The following is a 23,902-nucleotide window of genomic DNA, read 5'->3' on the forward strand; positions in this document are numbered from 1 at the left end:
TTTAGATCTAAAAGTGGAATTGTGAGGGTTGGGCACAGTGACTCATGCCTATAATTCCAGCACTTTGGGAGGCCAAGGCGGGTAGATCACCTGAGGTCAGGGATTCGAGACCAGCCTGTCAAACAAGGTGAAACGCCTGTCTCTACTAAAAAATATATACAAAAATTAGCCGGGCATGGTGGTGGGCGCCTGTAATCCCAGCTACTTGGGAGGCTGAGGCAGGAGAATCACTTGAAACTGGGAGGCAGAGGTTGCAGTGAGCCAAGATCACACCACTGCACTCCAGTCTGGGAGACAGATGAGACTCTGTCTCAAAATAAATAAGTTAATTAAAATAAAAAATAAAAATAAATAAATAAAAGTGGAATTTTGGGATCCTGTGGTGGCTGGGCCACTTGACATTCTCACCGCAATGTATGGGGGTTCCAGTTTCTCCACATCATTCTCAACACTTGTGATTTTTCTTTCTTTTTTAACATCATCCTGGTGGTGTGAAGTGGTAACTCTTTGTGGTTTCTATTTGCACTTTTCTAATAATGAATGACGTTGAGCTTCTTTTCATGTGCTTCTTGGCCATTTGCATATATTCTTCAGGGAAATATCTATTCAAGTTCTTTGCCTATTTTTTAAATTGGGTTGTTTGTCTTTTTACGTTGTAAGAGTTCTTTATATATTCTGGATACTAGACTCTTATCACATATGCAATTTGCAAATATTTTATCCCACTCATAGATTATCTTTTCACTTTCTTGATAATGTCCTTTACTTTTTTTTTTTTTTTTTTTTCTTGAGACAGAGCCTTACTCTGTGTCCCAGGCTGGAATGCAGTGGCACAATCTCAGCTCACTGCAACCTCTGCCTCTCTGGTTCAAGTGATTCTCCTGCCTCAGCCTCCCAAGTAGCTGGGATTACAGGCACAGGTCACAATACCTGGCTAGTTTTTGCATTTTTAGTAGAGATAAGGTTTCACCATGTTGCCCAGGGTCGTCTCGAACTACTGGCCTCAAGTGATCCAACCGCCTTGGCCTCCCAAATTGCTGGGATTACAGGCATGAGCCACTGTGCCCAGCCATTTTCTTTTTTAATTAAAAAATTTTTAATTCTTTTTTGAGGGAAGGTCTCACTCCATCTCTCAGGCTGGAGTGCAGCGACATGATCACAGCTCACTGCACCCTCAACTTCCAGGGCTCAGGTGATCGTCCCACTTCAGCCTCCCAGGTAGCTGGGACCACAGGCATGCACCACCATCCCCAGCTAATTTTTGGTATTTTTTAAGAGACAAGATCGTGCCATGTTGCCCAGGCTGATCTCAAACTCCTGGGCTCAAGCCATCCACCCACTTCAGCCTCCCAAAGTATGGGGATTACAGGCATGAGCCACCACGCCTGGCAATTTCTATTTTTCGTAGTGATGAGGTATGGCTTTGTTGCCCAGACTCTTCTTAAGCTCCTGGGTTCAAGCCATCCTCCTAACTTGGCCTGCCAGAGTGTCGGTGAGGCTAGAGAATAGGGTCTGGAGGCAGGGAACTTGAGACCAATTTGTGCTGACTTCCTAAAGCTGAATCAAGGGAAAACATCAAGGTCTGGGGGCCAGGAATCTAAGCCCAATTCATGAAAATTTCCTAAGGTGAAATCAGAGGGGAAATACCTGGGTCTGGGAGCAGGAATCCTAAGGCCAATTGGCAGGAACTTCCTAAAGCTAAAACAAAAGGAAAAACCCAGTCTCCCCAGGCCCAAGTAACAAAGGATCAAAGGCTACTTACTCTCCTACAACTTTCCCCCTTCCCCCAGGATAGAGAGGGATAGTGTCCCAAAGTGGCCGAGGACTGAGCTAAGTGCTACTCCTTCATCTGCATAGGGCATCGATCTGCTCCAGCCTTGGGTTAGCCTCGGGCCAATTCACCTCAGCCTTTAATTAGCCACGGACCAAATCTTTCATCCAGATAAGAGGTAGCTGATAGGCACCTCAAACAGACTACTTAAACCCCCCAAAACTTTGTAGACGGGGTCCTTGAGCTGCCTGCTTCATTCTACTCCTACCCTATGGAGTGCTTTCTTTTTTCTTTCTTTTCTTTTCTTTCTTTCTTTTTTTATTTTTTTTTGAGATGGAATCCACCCTGTCACCCAGACTGGAGTGCAGTGGTGCAATCTTGGCTCACTGCAACCTCTGCCTCCCGGATTCAAGAGATTCTCCTGCCTCAGCTTCCCCTGTAGCTGGGATTACAGGCGTGCCCCACCACACCCAGCTAATTTTTTGTATCTTTAGTAGATATGAGGTTGCACCATGTTGGCCAGGCTGGTCTCAAACTCCTGACCTCGTGATCCGCCCACTTTGGCCTCCCAAAGTGCTGGGATTACAGGCCTGAACCACTGCTCCCGGCCAGAGTGCTTTCTTGCTTTAATAAATCCCTGCTTTCGCTGGGTGCAGTGGCTCACATCTGTAATCCCAGCACTTTGGGAGGCCGCGGCAGATGGATCACTTGAGGAGACTTGAGGTCTGGAACTCCTGACCTCAAGTGATCTGCCCACCTCGGCCTCCCAAAGTGCTGAGATTACAGGCATGAGCCACTGCACCTGGCCCTGAGATAATTTTTGTATGTGATATGAGGAAGGGGTTGAACATAACACTTTTACATGTGGGAATTCAATTGTCCCAGAACCAACTGTGGAAGAGTCTATTCTTTCCCTACTGGTGGAGAAAGATCCTTACGTGATTTTGATCTCTGTGGAATACGCATGGAGGCAGGTAAAGAAAAGTCAGCCACTCCAAATCCTGGTCTGGAAACAAGCAGGGAGGCCAGGACAAGTTGATCAGCACTTCAAACAAAGGACAGGGAGGAGGAAAATTTCTCGAGTCGCAGCCCTGCGTGTAAGTGCAGGAGCTGTTCTCTGTTTATGATTTTATCAAATGTAAGTTGAGTGGCACTTTCAAAATGATTTAATTTATAAAATGCATAGTCGATAGAATGAATGTTGTAAACCATGTGGTAACATTCAAATCCCATAGTTGGAGCTCAGTACATTCAACATACCCACACACAAGGCTAGTCTTTGTACAGGGGAGTTGAAAGATTTCTATCATTTAGGTAATTTACTTCCTTTGTTTGCTTTTTTTTTTTTTGAGACGGTATCATTCTGTCACCTGGTCTGGACTGCAGTGGCGTGATCTCAGCTCACTGCAACCTCCACCTCCTGAGTTCGAGGGATTCTTGTGCCTCAGCCTCCCGAGTAGCTGGGAGCATGTCATCATGCCTGGCTAATTTTTGTATTTTTAGTAGAGACAGGGTTTTGCCATGTTGGCCAGGCTGGTCTCCAACTCCTGACCTCAAGTGATATGCCCGCCTCGGCCTCCCAAAGTGATGGAATTACAGGCATGAGCCACTGAACCAGGCAACTTAGTAGGGTTTTTATAGAGATAAATTAGTTAAAATACGTGAAGTCCTTAGAATAGTCCTTGGCTATATAAGTGGTAGCTATTTGCCATTATGATGGTGATCATGATGATGAATGGTGATGATTATTATTATTTTATCATCTTCATCATGATGTTCTCACTCTTTAAGCAAGGGGAAAAAAGAGCAGTTTACAATATCCACAAAACAGCAATATATCAAATAATAGTTTTTTTTTGGTTTTTTTTTTTTTTTTTTGGAGAGGGTCTCACTCTGTCTTCCAGGCTGGAGTGCAGTGGCTTGATCTCGGCTCTCCACCTCCTGGGTTCAAGCAATTCTCCTGCCTCAGCCTCCCGAGTAGCTGGAACTACAAGCGCCCACCACCACACCCAGCTAATTTTTTGTATTTTAGTAGAGATGGGGTCTCTCCATGTTGCCCAGGCTGGTCTTGGACTCCTGAGCTCAGGCAATCTGCCTGCCTCAGCCTCCCGAAGTGCTAGGATTACAGGCATGAGACACCGTGCCCGGCCAAAGAATAGATTTAACAAAATATTTGTTAAACCTTTAGGATAAAAATTATAAAACTTCATTAAAAACTTTAAAAGAAGATGATGATGCAATTTATCTATTTATTTTTCCCACACCTGAACCACCAATGATGATGCAATTTAAATTTGTCTGATAAGGCAAGTCACTCCTCTTTGTCTTTCTCCAAAGTTGTCTTAAGTGCTTTTTGTCCCTTTGCTCTTCCAAAAAAATTTTAAAATCAGGCGAATTTACAGATGAATTTTGGGGGGACTTGAAATCTTCCTGAGATTGAGTTCATGCTCGTGGATGAGAAGACTCGGTGTCATAAAGTGAGGGGCCTGCAGTAGCTGAAGCCCCATGGGACCATCAGCCTTTTTCATATACTCCAAAGTACCTGGCAAAGATGATCATTTTCTGTGTGAACACAATGTACAAAGGTTACTAAGCACTGGAATAGACCAGAGGGCTAGAACAGGGAACTCAGAAATAGAGCCTCATATACATGGAAATTTCATCATCTCCAAAAGTGCCATTACCAATCTGCTGGGATGAAAAGGATTATTCAATAAATGGTGCAGCTACTTATGTATATGGACAATAAAATAAAATTGCTTTCTTTCTTTTTTGAGACAGAGTCTTGCTCTCTCACCCAGGCTGGAGTGCAGTGGTGCAATTTTGGCTCACTGCAACCTCCATCTTCCGGGTTCAAGCAATTCTCTGCCTCAGCCTCCTGAGTAGCTGGGATTACAGGCATGCACCACCATGCCCGGCTAATTTTTGTATTTTTTAGTAAAGACGGGGGGTTCTCCATTTTGCCCAGGCTGGTCTTGAACTTCTGGCCTTAAGTGATCTGCCTGCCTCAGCCTCCCAAAGTGCTGAGATTACAGGTGTGAGCCAACGCCCCCTGCCAAGAATGCAAAATATTACAAACTCTTTTGAAATGTAGGATAATATTTTGATGACATCAGATCAGGAAAAAACCTAACAAAAGCAGAGAAAGTTCAAATCATAAAACAAAAACAATTAAGTTGAATCATATGCATGGGAAAAACCACTACAACTTATATCACAGACAAAGAGCTAATTTCAACAAGAAAGAAATTTTTCAAATCAATAAAGTAGTAATAATTGATATAAACAGATAGATCAAAGAAAAGTATACATAAGTGGTCTTAAGACTCTAAAAATACTAACTTTTTGCACCCTAAGTTCAACTTCATTAATAATAATAGAAATACGAATCAATGGTCAGGCGTGGTGGCTCACACCTGTAATCCCAGCACTTTGGGAGATCGAGGCAGGACCATCGCTTGGGCCCAGGAGTTGGAGACCAGCCTGGGCAACACAGAAAGACACCCTCTCAATTTTTAAAAATTATTTCTTTTTAAAAAAGAAATGCAAATAAAAACTACATTGAGATCCCGTTTTTCACCTATCAGGTTGGTAAAAATCCAGAAGTCTGACTTATGTTATTGTCCGTGGTAGAGGAAATAGACCCTTTTACAATGTTGTGGGGAGCAAATTTTTACAACCCCTATGGTGGAAATTTGGCAATATCTATCAAAATTACAGTTGTACCTACTCTTTGGCCATTTCCATATCTAGAAACGTTTTCCCTAGACATCTACACACGTGTGTGCCATGATAAAAGAACAAGGTTACTCAGTGCACCATTGTTTGTAACAACAAAATATGGGAAAGAGGCCACTAAATATTAATCTTGTTAAATATAAATTATAGTACATTCATATTATAGAGCTATGAAACAACAAAGAAACTCTCTTAAATATATTACTGGTGTGGAATAATCTCCAGGTTATATAGTAAAGGAAGAAAAAAAAACCCAAGATGCATAACAGTGTACACTAATATTTCGATTAAAAAAGTGAAAATACTTATTGTATTTTGCTTTTATGTGCATAATTCTGGAAGGATACTAAAGGGAATTCGGTGACTTGAAGAGGCAGAGAATAGACTTTTTACTATATGCTCTTTTGTAACTCTTGAATTTTAAGCTATGTGCTGTATGCATTATCTTTCAAAAGAAAGAGCAATATATTAAAATTGAACACATTTGCTACATTGAAGTTAAAATTTTTGATATAATAAAAGGTATCATAAGAGGTTAAAAGACAGTAGGAGAATGTATTTTCAATACATGTAACTGAGAAAAGATTCATATCCAGAGTTCCAAATCAATAAGAAAAAAAATCCAATATGAAAATGAACAGAAAATACGATCAAAACACTCACAGAAGAAGAAATGTAAATGGCCAATTAACATAATAAGAAAGGCTTATTATAGTGATCAGGAAACTATATATTAAAATGAGCTATCATTTTACTACAGTTGATTGGAAAATGTTTTAAATTCTGACACATTCAAGTATTGGTGAGGATATAAATATAGAAAACACTCATAGCTTGCTGGCAGGAATGTAAATTGGTATTACCACTTTGGAGAACTACACGGCAATAAAGTAGAAAATATGCATGCCCTTTGACACAGTAATTGCACTTTTGGGTACATAATCTAGAAAACTTCTAGAACATTTGCATTAAAAGATACATACAAAATATCCATTGATGTATTATTTATATTAACAAAAATCAACAAGAAAATGAATAAATAATGTTATCATTACAAAATAGAACATTATATAGCAATATTCCTATTCCAAGATTCCTATATGTATCAATGAGAATAAAGTGTAAACACGTAAGCTGGAGTGAAAAGCAAATGGTTTAAAGAATATTACTTAAATAAAATTTTAAAACATTCAAATAATTCTATGTAATGTTTGTGCTAATCTACATATGTAGTAAGAGTATAACAAGTACAATGGAATTAGAAACACTAAATGCAAAAAAAGGCCAGGTGCAGTGGCTCATGCCTGTAACCCCAGAACCTTTGGAGGCCAAGGCAGATGGATCTCTTGAGCCCAGGAGTTCGAGACCAGCTTGGCCAACATGGTGAAACCCTGTCACTATTAAAAATAGAAAAATTAGCCAGGCGTGGTAGTGCATGCCTGTAGTCCCAGCTACTTGGGAGGCTGAGGTGAGAGGATCACTTGAACCCAGGAGTCAGAGGTTGCAGTGAGCCGAGATTGCACCACTGCTCTCCAGCCTGGATGACAGAGTGAGACCCTGTCTTGAAAAACAAACAAAAACAAAAACAAAACTCATGTAATCCATAAATATATACACCTACTATGTAGCACAAAAATTAAAAATAAAAAAAACGAAACACTACATTCAAGTCATGGTTACCTCTGGGCATAGAGGGAGGATGAAACTTTTCCTGGCTGTGTGACAAGAACTAGTTTTTTTTCTACCACCATGGGGTAGGGAAGAATGGTTATGGGATATCTTTTGTGGCTATAATATTTTGTTTTATAAAAACCAATGATTGTGCGGGGCACAGTGGCTCACGCCCGTAATCCCTGCACTTTGGAAGGCTGAGGTGAGTGGATCACCTGGGGTCAGGAGTTTGAGACCAGCCTGGCCAACATGATGAAACCCCATCTCTACTAAAAATACAAAAAAATTAGCTGGACGTGGTGGTGCCTGCCTGTAATCCCAGCTACTCAGGAGGCTGAGGCAGAAGAATCACTTGAACCCAGGAGGAAGAGGTTGCAGTGAGCCAAGATCATGCCACTGTACTCCAGCCTGGGCAACCAGAGCAAAAATTCTGAAAACAAAACAAAGCAAAAAAACAAAAACCACAACAGCAAAAAACAAAAACACTGATTGAAAGAAAAAAGGGAAAAGGTAACAGCTGGTTGGTGGGTGCATTAGTATTTTTTTTTTTTCTGCAGCCCAAGCTGGAGTGCAGTGGAACAATCTCGGCTCACTGCAACCTCTGCCTACCAGGTTCAAGCGATTCTCCTGCCTCAGCCTCCTGAGTAGCTGGGATTACAGACATGTGCCACCAGGCCTGGCTAACTTTTTTTGTAGTTTTAGTACAGATGGGGTTTCACCATGTTGGCCAGGCTGGTCTCAAACTCCCAATCTCAGGTGACCCACCTGCATCAGCCTCCTGAAGTGCTGGGATTACAGGCGTGAGCCACTGCATCCAGCCTTTTTCTATACTTTTTGATGGTTGAAATAGTTCATTAAAAATAAAATGAGGCTGGGTGCAGTGGCTCACGCCCGTAATCCCAGCACTTTGGGAGGCCGAGGGGGGCAGATCACAAGGTCAGGAGTTCGAGACCAGCCTGGTCAATATCGTGAAACCCCATCTCTACTAAAAATACAAAAAATTGCTGGGTGTGGTGGTGGATGCCTGTAGTCCTAGCTACTTGGGAGGCTGAGGCAGGAGAATCGCTTGAACCCGGGAGGTGGAGGTTGAAGTGAGCCAAGATTGGGCCACTGCACTCCAGCCTGGGTGACAGAGCGAAACTCTGTCTCAAAAAAATAAAAAAAAAAATGAACAGAGGAGGAATTTAGCACAGAATGCTAAGGAGCAAAGATGTATTTGCCAGGGTTTACTTTTAGTTCTACCATTTGTAAGCACTGTGACCCTGGGCAAGTCACGTAATCTCTTTAAGCCTCATTTTCCTCAGCTGCAAGATGGGGATAATTATAGTAGCTAGAAGATTAACTAAGATAAAGGTTAAACAATCTTATGAATGCATGATCCTTGTACATACTAAGTGATAAGTTCCTAAGACCAACGGGTGACTCTAATCCTTTAAAAGTTGAGAAAGCCAGGTTATCAGGCATGGGGGCATGAGCTGGCAGTTCTTGCATACTTTCTTGATAGGTAAGAAGTTGCAGGCTTCTGTTGTTAGATCCACAGTCTAACATTTTGGTTAAACTATAGCTACAGCATGCAAAACCTATAATAATTTTAGGGTTTAAGGATAATAGGAAGATAGGCTCAAGATGTATAAGTATTAATGTATTTTCTCATGTAAAGGAAGGTTTAATACTGTTAATATAATATGCAAGTGTCCCTCGTTGTGTTGTGATTAGCATATACAGGGAGGAAAGGGCTGTAATTAGTATATTAAGTCCTATAAGCATAATAGTGACATTTGGTCAGGAGAATAAGGCCATAGTCACAAAGAGTTCTCCTGCTAGATTAATGGTGGGGAGTAAGGCAAGGTTAGTAAGATTTGCTAGAAGAGGCTATTAGTGGGAGCAGTGTTTGAAGGCCTCGGGTAAGTAATATGGTTCGTCTATGGACTCGCTCATAGTTTGAATTTGCTAGGCAGAATAGTAAGGATGAAGTGAATGTGTGAGCAATTATAAGGGTGATTGCACCTATAAAGCTTCAAGGGGTCCGGATGAGGATAGGCATAATAACAAGTGCTATGTGGCTTACAGAGGGGTAGCCAATACGTGATTTTAGATCAGTTTGTTGTAGACAATAGAGCTGTTTCTCATAGGGACAAGATGAGGAACAGATAGGCTATATACTCTGTTAGGGGGGTGAGGATAAGAGTAAGCTGTGTCATACCGTAACTGCCTAGCTTTAGGAGTACTGCTGCAAGAACTATCCAGCTTCCATATGGGCTTTGAGGAGTCATAGGTGAAGTCCATATAGAGGTATTTTTACTATACAAGCCATGATACACGCTAATCATATAAGATTATTGGATCAGGAAGTTAACAGCTCTTGGGTAGTAAGTATTATTACTAGGCCAGGCGTGGTGGCTCACGCCTGTAATCTCAGCACTTTGGGAGACCAAGGCAGACAGATCACCTGACATCGGGAGTTTGAGACCAGCCTGACCAACATGGAGAAATCCCGTCTCTATTAAAAATACAAAATTAGCCTAGCGTGGTGGCACATGCCTGTAATTCCAGCTACTTGGGAGGCTGAGGCAGGAGAATTGCTTGAACCTGGGAGGCATAGGTTGCAGTGAGCCGAGATCGTGCCACTGCCCTCCAGCCTGGGCAACAAGAGTGAAATTCTGTCTCTTAAAAAAAAAAAAAAGAAAAAAAAGTATTATTACTAGCATATTCAGTGACCTTGATATCTTTTGAGTATAAACGAGTGTTACAAGTAGAGGAAGGTATCCTACTAATGTGTTAAATAAGAAGTATGAGCTTGCATTGAGGAGTTCTGGTTGGTTGCCTCAGCGGGTGATAATAATTAGGGTAGGAACTAGCATGGCTTCAAAGAGGATATAAAATATAATTAGTTCTGTGGCGGTGAATGCTATGATTTAAAAAGTCTGTAGGGAAATCAATATAGAAATATAGAGCTTTTTTTCATGGGGGTGATTCATTGGACAGGTGATATTGGCTTGCTAGAATTGTAAGAGGTAGTAGTCAGGCTGTTAAGATTAGAAGGGGTGATGTCAGCGGGACAGAAGAGAAGACTAATGAGAAATTGGGTGAGTTATTGTTGAATTGGTTAAAAAATAGTAGGCTGATGAGGCTGATGAGTAGGCTGTGGATAACCAGTTGATTCAGATTACAGAATTTTTAGAGAATCATGTCATTGGTAACAGTATAATTGTTGGAATAATAATATTTAGCATTGAAGTAAACAGATTTTGTACATAATCTAGGCCATATGTACTGGAGATTGAAACTAGTAATCCAAGGTCCATTGCAACTTCACAGACAGCAAATACTAGGAGGATAATGGGTATATGGATGCTAGAGTGAAATGTATGTTTAAAGTTGTGAGAGTATTTATGATAAATATTGATAGTATTATGCCTTTTAGGCATCATAGGGATATTAGATGTGATTGATAGACTAATACTCCTGGTAGTGATATGGTGTATGCTAATATAATATTAATGTAAATAAAGGGCATTTGGTAAACATGGTCTATCATAATCTAATGAGTTGAAATCATTTATTTTGACTTAAACTACTTACCAATTCAACTCAGTCTAACCCTTTTTGGGCTCATTCATAAGTCAAGCCTAGGATTAAAATGGTAACTAATATAAGGGCTGTGCTGATTATTAGTGTCAGGTTGGTTGTTTGAAGGGCTCATGGCAGGGGTAGTAGTAGAGTATCTCTAAGTTGAAGAAGAGGAATGTGGTGGCTACTGGGAAGAATTTTAAGGAGAAGGGGAGGTGGGCGGAGGTTATTGGGTCAAATCCGCATTCATAAGTGTTGGATTTTTCCATATAGATATTAAGTTGTGGGACCCACAATGCTATTATTAGTAGTAATAGGGCCAGTGAGGTGTCAGTTACTAGGCCTAGTGTCAGGTTGATTACTCTCTTTCAGATAGTATCGAAACTAATTGATTGGAAGTCAATGGTACTGTTCATACTAAAAGAGTATGATCCTCATCAGGAGACAGAGACGTATAATAATAGTCATACTACATCTACGAAGTGTCAATATCAGGCAGCGGCTTCAAAGGGAAAGAGGTGGTTGGATGTAAAGTGGAATTTTAATTGGCAGAGGAGACAGTGAGAAATGTTGATCCAATAATAACATGAAGTCCGCGAAAGCCTGTGGCTGTAAAGAATGTTGAGCCGTAGAGTCCATCAGGGATGGTGAAGGGGGCCTCAAAATATTCCTAGACTTGTAGAAAGGTAAAGTAAATACCTAAGGCAATTGTGATGGATAGTGCTTCAAGTATCTGCTTTCGACTACCTTCTATCAGTCTGTGGTGAGCCCAAGTAATTGAAACTCCCGATGTATTTAGGAGAGGGACTTCTAAGGAGTTGAGGGGAAAAATGCCTGTTAGGGGTCAGTGTCCCCCTAATTCTGGAGCTGGGGCTAGACTAGAGTGGTAGAATGCCCAGAAGAAACCAGCAAAAAAGAATACTTCTGAGATAATGAATAGAATTATTCCATATTGGAGGTTCCGTATTAATCAGTATTGGTATAATCTTCATCTGACCAGGAAAAGGACATTTTTTAATCACTTTGACTCTCATCTCTTGACTCTCTTTAGAAGGTGAGATTTTGGTCTCAGATTTGCATGAGAAGTAACTGAACATAAGGATATAAGCTTGGAACTTCTTTTTAATGTCTGGTATTAAGAAGCTGAGTTCTGATAAGGAGCTGCTAATTAAGTCTGCAAGGATATGGTGCTGATTAACCCAGCTGTACCTGCTGGTAGAAATCCTCTGAAATAATGAAGAGCTGTCAAATTCCTCCAGCAATGTGGGGCTACAGGCACAAGCTCAGCTCTTTTGCGTTTGTTTTCATGTAATCTGCCAGGATACCCACAGCGGCACTTACTGCAAGCTTCTCGGTAGAAAGATAGAAAAAAATACACCTGACCGGTCCTTCCACAATGACTTACTGTGTACTTTCTCTGTGTCAGCATTGTACGAATGCTGGGGGTGTCTCAGAATTGCCCTTGCCTTAATAACGCAAAAATTCTACTGGGGAGACAAAGCAAATACCAAAGAACTAAGACTTGGACAAGATGACAAAAGTACATAACTGTTTCATGGAGTGGTCAAGTCAATGAGCCAGGGAAATTTACAGGAGGAAGGCTTCAGTGAAGGCTGCAAGGCGGCAGCTCCAGCTTTGGTGTAGACAAATGGAGGTTGAAAATAACTCACCTCCCACTTCCATGGGAAGCCTACACTTCTCTGTCCCTTGACTTTGACTTACCCATGTGACTTGCTTTCTCCAGTGGGACCTCAGTGGAAGTGATGTGATGGACATCTTCAAATGTGTTTGCACAGTTGTGCTTTCGAGCCTTTTTGCCATGAGATTGCTGTAGAGGACAAACTTTTACACTACTCTGTTATATTTTGTTCCTGGGGGGTCTGCGAATTAAAGCAACAAAAGACGGGAATGGGAGAAAAGGCACGCAATTTTTATTAATGTTTGTATGCACATGAGTTTACAGAAAAAAAGTAAAACTGAAGTGGTTAGACTCAGGGCCTTATATACCATTTTAACAAAGGAAAGGGGCTTTGGGCTTTGAGAAATGATGAATCATGGGGAAAATAGTGACTAGGAAATATATGGCAAAGGTAATGGAAGATGAGTTATTTCAGCAAAGTTTGTTTATGCAGACTCATTTAGGTGCTATCTCTGATGATAAGAGTCTCTCTCCTCCTCTTGGTACAAAAGAGGAGGTTACCTTCACAAGATAAATTTATATCCTACTTTTAGGCAGAAAAGGGGAGAGTAAGAATTCTTTTGCAACTACTGACTCTTAATCATCCTTATGCCAAGGTGCATTTTTTGGTGCGGTATACTCTGATCCCATTTAAGATGAACATGCCTCACTTGCCCACTGATCCTAGAAGAATAAAAATACATAGAGCAAGTGTGGATGCTGTGAGCTGTGCAAAGTCAGACATAACCAGGTCCACACACGTCTGTGTCTTTCCACAAGGTAAGACTTTTACTGATACCATTATACGATTTCGATCATAAGAGCCACAAGATATATGGCGTTCCAAAGGAGGCTTTTTTTTTTTTAGAGATAGGGTCTTGCTATATTGCCCAGGCTGGTCTCCAACTCCTGGACACAAGCAATCCTGCCTCAGCATCCCAAAATGCTGGGATTACAGACATGAGCCACCATGCCTGGCCAACAATTCTCTTGAGTATTACCTGTTTACTCAGTAGTCAGAGCTGTGGGTACACAGGCTCAAGCTATTCCACAGTCAGTCAATATTGCAAACCATAAATAATAATAGTATGCTTAATCGATATATAAATGTTCTAGATTAATATTTCACACAAAACAGAGTAACATTTAACATGAAGAGAAAAAGGAACAGGAGAAGGGGTTGATGAACCAGTCCAAGGAGAGTTACATGGACAAGGAGAGTGTCCCGGCCTGACCTCGACAGTCATCAATGTCTGGCAAGAACAGTCCTTAACGTGGTCAGAGCCTTCAGCAGCAGGTGCCAGGTGCTGATAATGACTGACAGCAAGACAGAGCCTGTCAAGAAGACCGTTCTTAGCTGGTGACGTTCTGCTCATTTTATGGCCCTGGAGTCCTCTGCTGAGGACTGATAGTAAAGGGTTGTGCCCTCATCTTGTTGGGTGTTATCTCTTAATTAGGAGAACATCTGAGCCCAGCTGGCTTGATGCCTTTTGAAATGCAAGTTGAAGCATTTTTCTAAGATGGAGTTACTTACATCAAGGGTGCTGTATACGCTGGACCTACCGCAGAGCCTGGAACCCAGCCCAGCTGAATCTAGCTTAGATGAGCTAAATCACAGCCAACCTACAGTGCCCAAGTGAAATATAAATGTTTGTGACTCTGAGATTTTGTGGTTGCTTGTTCCACAGTATTATTGTAACAGTAGTTTATTTATCCATAAAATCGGGAAATGTATACCTCAACTTGCAGTGGTGTTATAAGAATTCAGTGAAATAGAAGCCTAAGGTCTCAGATTTCAATAGCCTGAGAATGCAACTGTGGTCATGTCAATATTGCTATCTGATTTGCAATGGTTCCTGTACTCATGAGGAAATTCCCTTCCCAGAAGAGGGTTTGTAAATAATCCTGATGTTGCTTAGTGTTATGGCATGCCCCTCATCACCACCACCAGCTGCTGGTCCCCACTGTTAAGTTCAGGCTCAGCACCTATTGATCGACTCAGGCTGGTCATCTGGGGAACTGCAGTGGAGATTCACCAATAAAGTGAACTTGAACTTTATGATGCAGGACAGCTTGACTCATTTATTCACATAGCAAACATCTATCATGTTCCTATTACTCGCCAAGCAGTGTATTTAGTGTACTAAGCGAGGTTCTGACTTACAGCAGTTGCTTTCACAAGGGGAATGAGGATAGAAAATATTCTCTCCCTCATTTATACTCAATTAGTGAACTCCACGGCCCGGTAGGGCCTCAGAGAGTCACAGTTTAGTGAAACAGTTCTTTCAATTTTGAAATGTTTCCAGAACGGCAGGCTCAAGAAAAGATCCTCTGGACTGGGCCTGGTGGTTCACACCTGTAATCCCAGCACTTTGGGAGGCCAAGGAGGGTGGATCACTTGAGGTCAGGAGTTCGAGACCAGCCTGGGCAACATGGTGAGACCCCATCTCTACAAAAGTACAGGAATTAGCCAGGCATGGTGGAGAACGCCTGTAGTCCCAGCTACTTAGGGGGCTGAGGTGGGAGGATTGCTTGAACCCAGGAGGTTGAGGCTGTAGTGAGCTGTGCCTGTGTCACACTGCACTCCAGCCTGGGTGACAGAGTGAGACCCTGTCTCAAAGAAAAGAAAAGAAAAGAAAAGATACTAGAAAAGAAAACAAGCCAGGCATGGTGGCTCACGCCTGTAATCCCAGCACTTTGGGAGGCTGAGGCGGGCGGATCACGAGGTCAGGAGATCGAGACCATCCTGGCTAACACAGTGAAACCCCGTCTCTACTAAAAATACAAAAAATTAGCCAGGCATGGTGGTGGGCACCTGTAGTCCCAGCTACTCAGGAGGCTGAGGTAGGAGAATGGCATGAACCTGGGAGGCGAAGCTTGCAGTGAGCCGAGATGGTGCCACTGCACTCCAGCCTGGGCAACAGAGCCAGACTCCAACTCAAAAAAAAAAAAAAAAAAGAAAGGAAAAGAAAAGATCCTCTGGTAGTTATAACAGTAAACCCAACAGTTCTCCTCTGCAGCCCTCAGGGCTGGTGGCTCAGCCTGGGTCACAGCTCCCTAGGGTCAATATCCTCCCCAGTTCCTGTAAGCCCTTCCCCACCAGTGGCCCTCAAATCTGTCGGGCATGTCTGTGCATGAGTCCCACTGAACAGCAGTCAAGATATCTTCCCAGAGGACATTTCAGCCCCTTTGCACATGCTAGTCTGCAAACGGCTTCCTGGGAGGTGGAGTATTCTCCAACTATTTCCGGTGCATAGATGGGCACTTGCTAGTATCCCTGCTTACAGAATAACAAGGCAAGTGTTACCAGAAAGGAGTCCCAATCCAGACCCTAAAACAGGGTTCTTGGATCTTGCACAAGAAAGAATGCAGAATGAATACACAGATTAAAGTGAAAGAAGTTTGTTAAGAAAGTAAAGAAATAAAAGAATGACTACTCCATAGGCAGAGCAGCCCCAAGGCCCCAAGGACTGCTGGTTGGCTTTTTTTTTTTTTTTGAGACGGTGTCTCACTCTGTTGCTCAGGCTGGAGTACAGTGGCACGATCTCGGCTCACTGCAATCTCGGCCTCCCGGGATCAAGTGATTCTCCTGCCTCAGCCTCTCGAGTAGTTGGGATTACAGGCATGCATCACCACAGCTGGCTAATTTTTGTATTTTTGGTAGAGATGAGGTTTCACCATGTTGGCCAGGCTGGTCTTGAACTCTTGGCCCCAAGTGATTCGCCTGCCTCGGCCTCCCAAAGTGTGGGATTACAGGCATGAGCTACCGCGCCTGGCCCTGGTTGGCTATTTTTATGGTTATTTCCTGATTACATGCTAAACAAGCGGTGGATTCTTCATGAATTTTCTGTGAAAGGGGCGTGGAATTCCTGAAACTGAGGATTTCTCTTCCTTTTGGACTCTCTTAGGTCTCTCTTCCTTTTAGTTCCATATGGGGTAACTTCCGGAGTTGCCATGGCATTTGTAAACTGTCATGGCACTGGTGGGAGTGTCTTTTAGCACGCTAATGTATTATAATTAGTGTATAATGCACAGTGAGGACCACCAGAGGTCACTTTCATTGCTATCTTAGATTTGGCGGGTTCTGACTGGCTTTTCTACTGCATCCTGTTTTATCAGTGGGGTCCTTGTGACCTGTATCTTGTGACCTCCTATCTCATCCTGTAACTAAGAATGCCTAACCTCCTAGGGATGCAACCCAACAGGTCTCAGCCTCATTTTACCCAGCCCCAGATGGAGTCCCCCTGGTTTGAATGCCTCTGATGAAAGTACCAGGTCAGAGAGTATCAGTTCTCGTCCACTTCCTGAAGGAGAGGAAACCTGAGCTGGGTTTTAGAGCATTTGGAATGAATAGGGAAGGGGCAGAAGTTTCTGTGCCCATATTGGGTTTAAAAAAAAAACGGCTGGGCGCGATGGCTCACACCTGTAATCCCAGCACTTTGTGAGGCCAAGGCGGGCAGATCACAAGGTCAGGAGTTCAAGACCAGCCTGACCAACATGGTGAAACCCCATCTCTACTAAAAATACAAAAATTAGCCGTGCGTGGTGGTGCGCACCTGTAATCCCAGTACTTAGGAGCCTGAGGCAGGAGAATCACTTGAACCTGGGAAGTGGAGGTTGCAGTGAGCCGAGATGGTGCCACTGCACTCCAGCCTGGGCGACAGAGCAAGACTCAGTCTCAAAAAAAAAAAAAAAAAAAAAACTGTTGTACTTCAGACTCTGAAGACAGCCTGAGATGACAGAGTCAGGCCAGTGAAGTGAGTCTGGCTTCTGAGAGTTACACAATGCGGGGAACGGGCCAGGTTTCCCTGCTCTGGGGACTTTCAGACTTGGAAGTCCCAGATACCCTTTGGGTGGTGAAATTATTACAACAAGCCTTCACAGAATTCCTAGAAACATTGCCTAAGTCTTAATAAGTACTATTTTTTCACCTACATTTGTGATTCTGTTATTCACTTGCGAGACGTGCTATAACAAAATACCACAGACTGGGTGGCTTTTCCATGGCAATGGAAATTTATTTCCTCACAGTTCAGGAGGCTGGAAGTCCAAGATGAAGGTGTTGCCGGTTTGGTTTCTTCTGAAGCCACTCTCCTTGGCTTGCAGACAGATCTTCCTCTCTGTGTTCTCATGTGGTCGTCCCCCAGTGCCCTTGGTGTCTCTCTGTGTGTCCAAATTTCCTCTTCTTTTTTTTTTTTTTTTTTTTTTGAGACGGAGTCTCGCTCTGTCGCCAGGCTGTAGGGCAGTGGCGGGATCTCGGTTCACTGCAACCTCCGCCTCCCAGGTTCAAGCAATTCTCCTGCCTCAGCCTCCAAAGTAGCTGGGACTACAGGCCTGCACCACTACACCCAGCTAATATTTTGTATTTTTAGTAGAGACGGAGTTTCACCATGTTGGCCAGGATGATCTTGATCTCTTGACCTCGTGATCTGCCCTCCTTGGCCTCCCAAAGTGTTGGGATTACAGGTGTGAACCACCGTGCCTGCCCCAAATTTCCTCTTCTTACAGGGCCATCCTGTTGGAACAGGACCACCCTAAAAACCTCATTTTATAATAAACCCATCTTTGAAGGCATTGTCTCCAATGTAGCCCATCACACTCTTGAAATGTTAATCGACATTATTCATTCAAAATGGTTACTGATCCCTTACTAGCTTTTGGTCATTGCATTTTTATTTGGAGGTGAAGGCAGGACCTTCATATATAACCAGCGTGGAAAACCCCCTTGCAGGCTCCTGTGCTTGTCCTGGCTGCCTTTTGTCTGTGATCCTGCCCAAAGTCTCCTCTTCCTGTCCTTGAAAGCTGTGAGTCTGGCATGTACAATCTCTGCGCCATGTTGGGGGAAGAATAGGACAGGGGCTTCACAAACTAGCATTTCCCTGAGACACGCTGGCACTCCAGGTGCAGACAGGAAACCTGGGGTGCATCCCAGGATGGGAGGCCAGAGTCGGAGGGGAGAGATTGGGTGCCTGTCATGGCTAATTAATTAAAAACAGTGTCGGGAAACAGGCTGTGCCCATGCATCACAGCCCACTGGTTAACACCCTTCCTGATTCTGTGGGCCCTCAGCAAGATGTTCTGCCTGGCTGAGTGGCTTGGCCACAGGAGGCGACATGAAATATGAACCAGGCCGGTTCTCAGAACTCAATCCAGTATGTAGTCTTCATGGAATGAACAGACACTAGAAAATAAGAGCTCTCCTTACAGGGTGCCAGCCATCTTTTGTTTGAAGTCCCAGGTTTTCTTATGTTGACCACAACGGGAATGACCATTAGTGTTTCTAAGACCCCAGGCTTGTCCCCTGAAGAATAATCTGGGTTTCCGTAAGTGATGCTCAAGCTGTTTACTGCTCTGCAAGCTATCAGATGGCCACTTTCAGTTTCTTGACCCATGGAGAAATCAACTGACATTCGTTCTGGTGGCCACATTCTCTGGCTTTCTATTTGCAAAGTTTCCAGAAGGCAAGTCCAGGCCTGTAGAGAGGCTGCCTCTTCTGAGTTCATTCACAGTTGATTTCCTGGGTCATGCTAACCACTTGGGCACCATGGGCCATTCTCATCAACAGCAGCCCTCTGCTCCTTTCTGTCTCCCACTGTTCCCTGAAACACCATAGGCACACCCTTGCTCATCAGTTCTTCCCACCTGGCATGGCCTTTCCTACCTACCTGTCCAAAATCCTGCCCGTCCATCAAGGCTCAGCCCCCATACCTATGGCTATCTTGCACTTAATACTACCAGTTATTCTTGTGAAATAAAAGTAAGATCCAGCCAGGCATGGTGACTCATGCCTGTAATCCCAGCACTGTGGGAGGCTGAGGTGGGAGGATCACTTGAGGTCAGGAGTTCAAGACCAGCCTGGCCAACATGGCAAAACTCCGAGTCTACTTGGGAGGCTGGGGCAGAAGAATTGTTTGAGCCCAGCTGCAGTGAACCTGCCACTGAACTCCAGCCTAGGCAACAGAGACTTGTCTCAAAAAAAAGTAAAATCCTAAGCCCCCTGATCAACTGAACAGACTCTTCTTGGCCAAGGAGACCTTAGAAAAACTTTTCACAGATACTAAGTTTCCGACCATGACAAGATGGAAAGTCAGTCACACTTCAGTGAGTCCCCTTCCTCACTGCCACCAGACGTTTTTTTTTTTCCCCAGCCATTAAACAGAAACAAGCCTTAGAATAAAAGAATGGAAGATTCCTCTGCTGACTTCAATTAACCTCTTGATGCCGCGGCTGGACTCCCCTCCGGTTTTGAGATTTTGACATGACAGCTGACTGGTTTACAAAGCATTCCTTCCTGATAAATGACCACCAACCATGCACTGGTTCTGGCTGGTCTATGGAGGCTGTACACAGAGCGTCTTTGTTTCACCGTTTGACATATAGACCTAATTTTACTGCATTTTAATATTAAGTCTCCACCCCAAAGTGAACATGGGGTGTATATAACACGTTTGCTTACCACGCATGCACGTGACCACCCTTCATGAGTATTTGTAGCTTCTCCTATAACCTGTTAAATACATATATTTAGGCTGGGCACGGTGGCTTGCACCTGTAATCCCAGCACTTTGGGAGGCTGAAGCGGGTGGATCACCTGAGGTCAGGAGTTCGAGACCAGCCTGGCCAATGTGGTGAAACCCCTTCTCTACTAAAAATACAAAAATTAGCTGGGCGTGGTGACGCATGCCTGTAATTCCAGCTACCCAGGAGGCTGAGGCAGGAGAATCACTGGAACCTGGAAGGTGGAGGCTGCAGTGAGCTGAGAGTGCAGCACTGCACTTCAGCCTGGATGACAGAGCAAGATACCATCTCAAAAACAAAAACAAAACAAAACATATATTTAGCCAACCCATTTAGCATAAAACCCGGTCCACCCTTCCTCTGGTGACATGCCTGCATTCAGTATCAATCAGAGGCTCCACTTCTCAGCTTGCAATGTTGCAACCTATCATAAGAAATCAAGTTATCCTTTATAAATTCATAAATCTTGTGATTTTAAGTTGACATCTTTCTTCTTCTTCTCCTTCTTCTTCTTCTTCCCCTCCTTCTCCTTCTTCTTCTTCTTTTTCTTTTTTTTGAGACAGAGTTTCTGTTACCCAGGCTGGAGTGTTGGAGTGCAGTGGCATAATCTTGGCTCACTGCAACCTCCTCCTCCCAGGTTCAAGCGATTCTCCTGCCTCAGCACCTGCCACCATGCCTGGCTAATTTTTCTATTTTTAGTAGAGACGGGTTTTCACCATGTTGGTCAGGCTGGTCTCGAAATCCTGACCTCAAGTGACCCGCCCACCTGGGCCTCCCAAAGTGCTAGGTGAGCCACCGAGCCCGGCTACTGAATGCCTTCAAATATTTCTCGTATTATATTGGTAATGGGGTTGCAAATTTATTTCCACTACACTTGGGTGTGCATTTGGAATGCATTTTCTTTATTTTGTCTATAACTTTTTTTTTTTTTTGAGTGAGCATCTTCTGGACATCGATGGGGATGCATAGAGGAGTAGGGTGAGGAAACTAGTTAGTCCGATATAATAAATTAACACAGTGCCTTTGGCTAATGCTCCATTTCTCTGGGTCAAATGCCTTCTCTCTCAGAATCCCTCCAACACATACTCACAATTCCTCTGTAAGTAGATGTAAGGGTAGAGCCTGCCAGCTGCTTGTGGTGATGTGTATAATGTCTTTATACTACCTAGTCGTTGGGCCAGACTCTGATGCTAACATCTGCACTCAATAAACCTGTAGTCCCTTCTCTTGGTTTTGACTTTGCTTCTGAGCACTTTCACCCATTTCCTCTCTCTCACAGGCCCCACTTCCGGCTTTCATGGGTGTTAAAAGATTCCTCTACGGCCAGGCACGGTGGCTCACGCCTGTAATCCCAGCACTTCGGGAGGCCGAGGTGGGCGGATCACCTGAGGTCAGGAGTTCAAGACCACCCTGGCCAACAGGCGAAACCCCATCTCTGCTAAAAATACAAAAATTAGCCGGGCGTGGTGGTGCATGCATCTGTAATTCCAGCTACACAGGAGGCTGAGGCAGGAGAATCACTTGTACCTGGGAGGCGGAGGTTGCAGTGAGGAAAGATCACACCACTGCACTCCAGTCTAAGCAACAGAGCAAGACTCTGTCTCAAAAAATAAAATAAAGTCAGATAACAGATCTTTTCAGCTCTCTAGTTATAAGTGTCAGGGCTGTCTCCAAGAAAGCTGCAAAGGAACATGAGTTCAAAGGGAAATTAAAACACATTGCTTTAATATTTACAAATATTATCTCCCGTTTCATCTTGTTTAACACTTGTGCTTTTATTTAGCTTTTAGATTTGTTGATCCTATCTCTCTAAGTGAGTAAGATGTTTGTTTTACTGGCCATGGAGTTTCACAAACTATTGTATACAGAGTAAATTCATACAAGAATATTACAAATAAAATTGTACAGCTTCATTAAGGTACAATTGACCCATCATAAGCTGCACATATTTGAAAAATATGATTTGATGAGTTTGGGCATAGGTCTATGCCTATAAAATCCTCACCACAATCAAGATGGTAAGTGTATCCATCATGCCCAGAAGTTTAAAAAGCATCTTTCCCTCCCTGCCTTCTACCCCCACACTTGGCCCAGGCAATCATTGGTCAGCTTTCTGTCACTATAGGTTAGTTTGCATTTTCTAGAATTATATTTAAATAGAATCATTTGATAGGTACTCTTCTTGGTCTGGCTTCTTTCACGCAGCATAATTATTCATCTGTGTTATGTGTGTATTAATAGTTCATTCCTTCTTATTGCTGAATAACATGCCATTGTATGAATATACCATAATTTGTTTATCCAGACTTCTTGTTCACGGGCATTTGGGTTGGTTCCAGTTAGGGACATATTACAAAGAGAGCTGCTATGGGCTGGGTACGGTGGCTCATGCGTGTAATCCCAGCCCTTTGGGAGGCCGAGACGGGTGGATCACCTGAGCTCAGGGGTTTGAAACCAGCCTGCCCAACATGACGAAAACCCATCTCTACTAAAAATACAAAAAGTTAGCTGGGCATGGTGGTGCGTGTCTGTAATCTCAGCTTCTTGGGAAGCTGAGGCACGAGAATCACTTGAACTTGGGAAGTGGAGGTTGCAGCGATGGGAAATCACACCACTGCACTCTAGCCTGGGCAACAGAGTGGGAGTCTGTGAAAGAAAAGAAGAAGAAAGAAAGAAAGAAAGAAGAAAGAAAGAAAGAAAGAAAGAAAGAAAGAAAGAAAGAAAGAAAGAAAGAAGAAAGAGAGAGAGAAAGAAAGAAAGAGGAAGGAAGGAAGGAAGGGAGAAATAAAGAGAGAAAGGCTTCTGTGAACATTGGTGTACACATGGACATATTTTTATTTCTCTTGGGTAATTACATGGAGGTGAAATGTCTGGGTTGTATGGGAAGTAGATTTGCCAGATTTAGCAAATAAAAATACAAGGCATCCATTTAAACTTGAATTTCAGATAAATAAGAAGTAATTTTTTAGGATACATATATCCTGTGCAATATTTAGAGCCTATATTGACAAATTATTCACTATTTGTCTAAAATATGTCCCTTACCTGACAATACTAACTTGGGAGGTGTATGTGTAACATTTAAGAAACTGCCAAACTGTGTTTTCCAAACTAGTTGTGCCATTTTACATTTCCGCTAACAGTAAATGAGAGTTCCAGTTGTTTTAAGTCATTGCCAACGCTAGTCTTTTTAACTTTAGCTATGATAATGGATATGTAGTGGTATCTCAATGTGGTTTTAATTTTCACTGAATAATGACGTTCAGCCTACTTTCAATGTACTTTTTTGCCATCCTCATAGCTAGTTTGGTGAAGAGGCTGTTCAGTTTATTTGCCTCCCGCCCCACCACTTTTTTTTTTTTTTTTGTACTGGATTGGGTCTTTGGTCTTTTATTATTGAGTTTTAAGTGTTCTTTGTGCGTGTGTGTGATGGGGAGTCGAGCAGAGTCTTGCTCTGTTGCCCAGGCTGGGGTGCAGTGGTGCCACCTTGACTCACTGGAAGGTTTACCTCCACCTCCCAGGTTGAAGAACTTCTCCTGCTTCAGCCTCCCAAGTAGCTGGAATTACAGGTGCACACCACCAAGCCAGGCTAATTTTTATATTTTCGGTAGAGATGGGGTTTCACCATGTTGGCCAGTATGGTCTCAAACTCCTGACCTCAAGTGATCGGCCGTCCTCTGCCTCCCAAAGTGCTGGGATTACAGGCATGAGCCACTGTGCCTGGTGAGTCCTCTTTGTTCTTTTTTTATTTTTCCCAACATGGCTTTAGCTATTCTAGGTCCTTTGTACTTCCATATAAATTTTAGAATCAGCTTGGAAATTTCTACAAAATAGAAAAATTTTGCCACATTTTGACTGGCATTGCGTTGAATCTATAAAATCAATTTGGGGAGAATTTACATCTTGAAAATATTAAGTATTTTGATTTATGCAGATGATATATCTCTCCATTTTAT

General features: G+C 43.0%; 1 protein-coding gene across 2 annotated transcripts in view; it reads right to left on the reverse strand.

Annotated features, from left to right (window-relative positions):
* Positions 1–1,483: 1,483 nt before the first annotated feature.
* Positions 1,484–23,902, reverse strand: part of SEL1L3 (SEL1L family member 3) — a 152,579-nt gene continuing 130,160 nt past the window's right edge. The window contains exon 24 of one of the 2 annotated variants that reach the window (XM_063619748.1): positions 1,484–4,333. In XM_063619748.1, the coding sequence (XP_063475818.1) occupies positions 4,296–4,333 (38 nt within the window). In that variant the 3' untranslated portion in view covers positions 1,484–4,295. Of the gene's footprint in view, positions 4,334–11,537; positions 12,631–23,902 lie in introns of those variants that run through there. The other variant, XM_055245888.2, reaches the window with a different exon arrangement.

This window comes from Symphalangus syndactylus, chromosome 16 (genome assembly GCF_028878055.3).
Source record: "Symphalangus syndactylus isolate Jambi chromosome 16, NHGRI_mSymSyn1-v2.1_pri, whole genome shotgun sequence".
NCBI lineage: Eukaryota > Metazoa > Chordata > Mammalia > Primates > Hylobatidae > Symphalangus > Symphalangus syndactylus.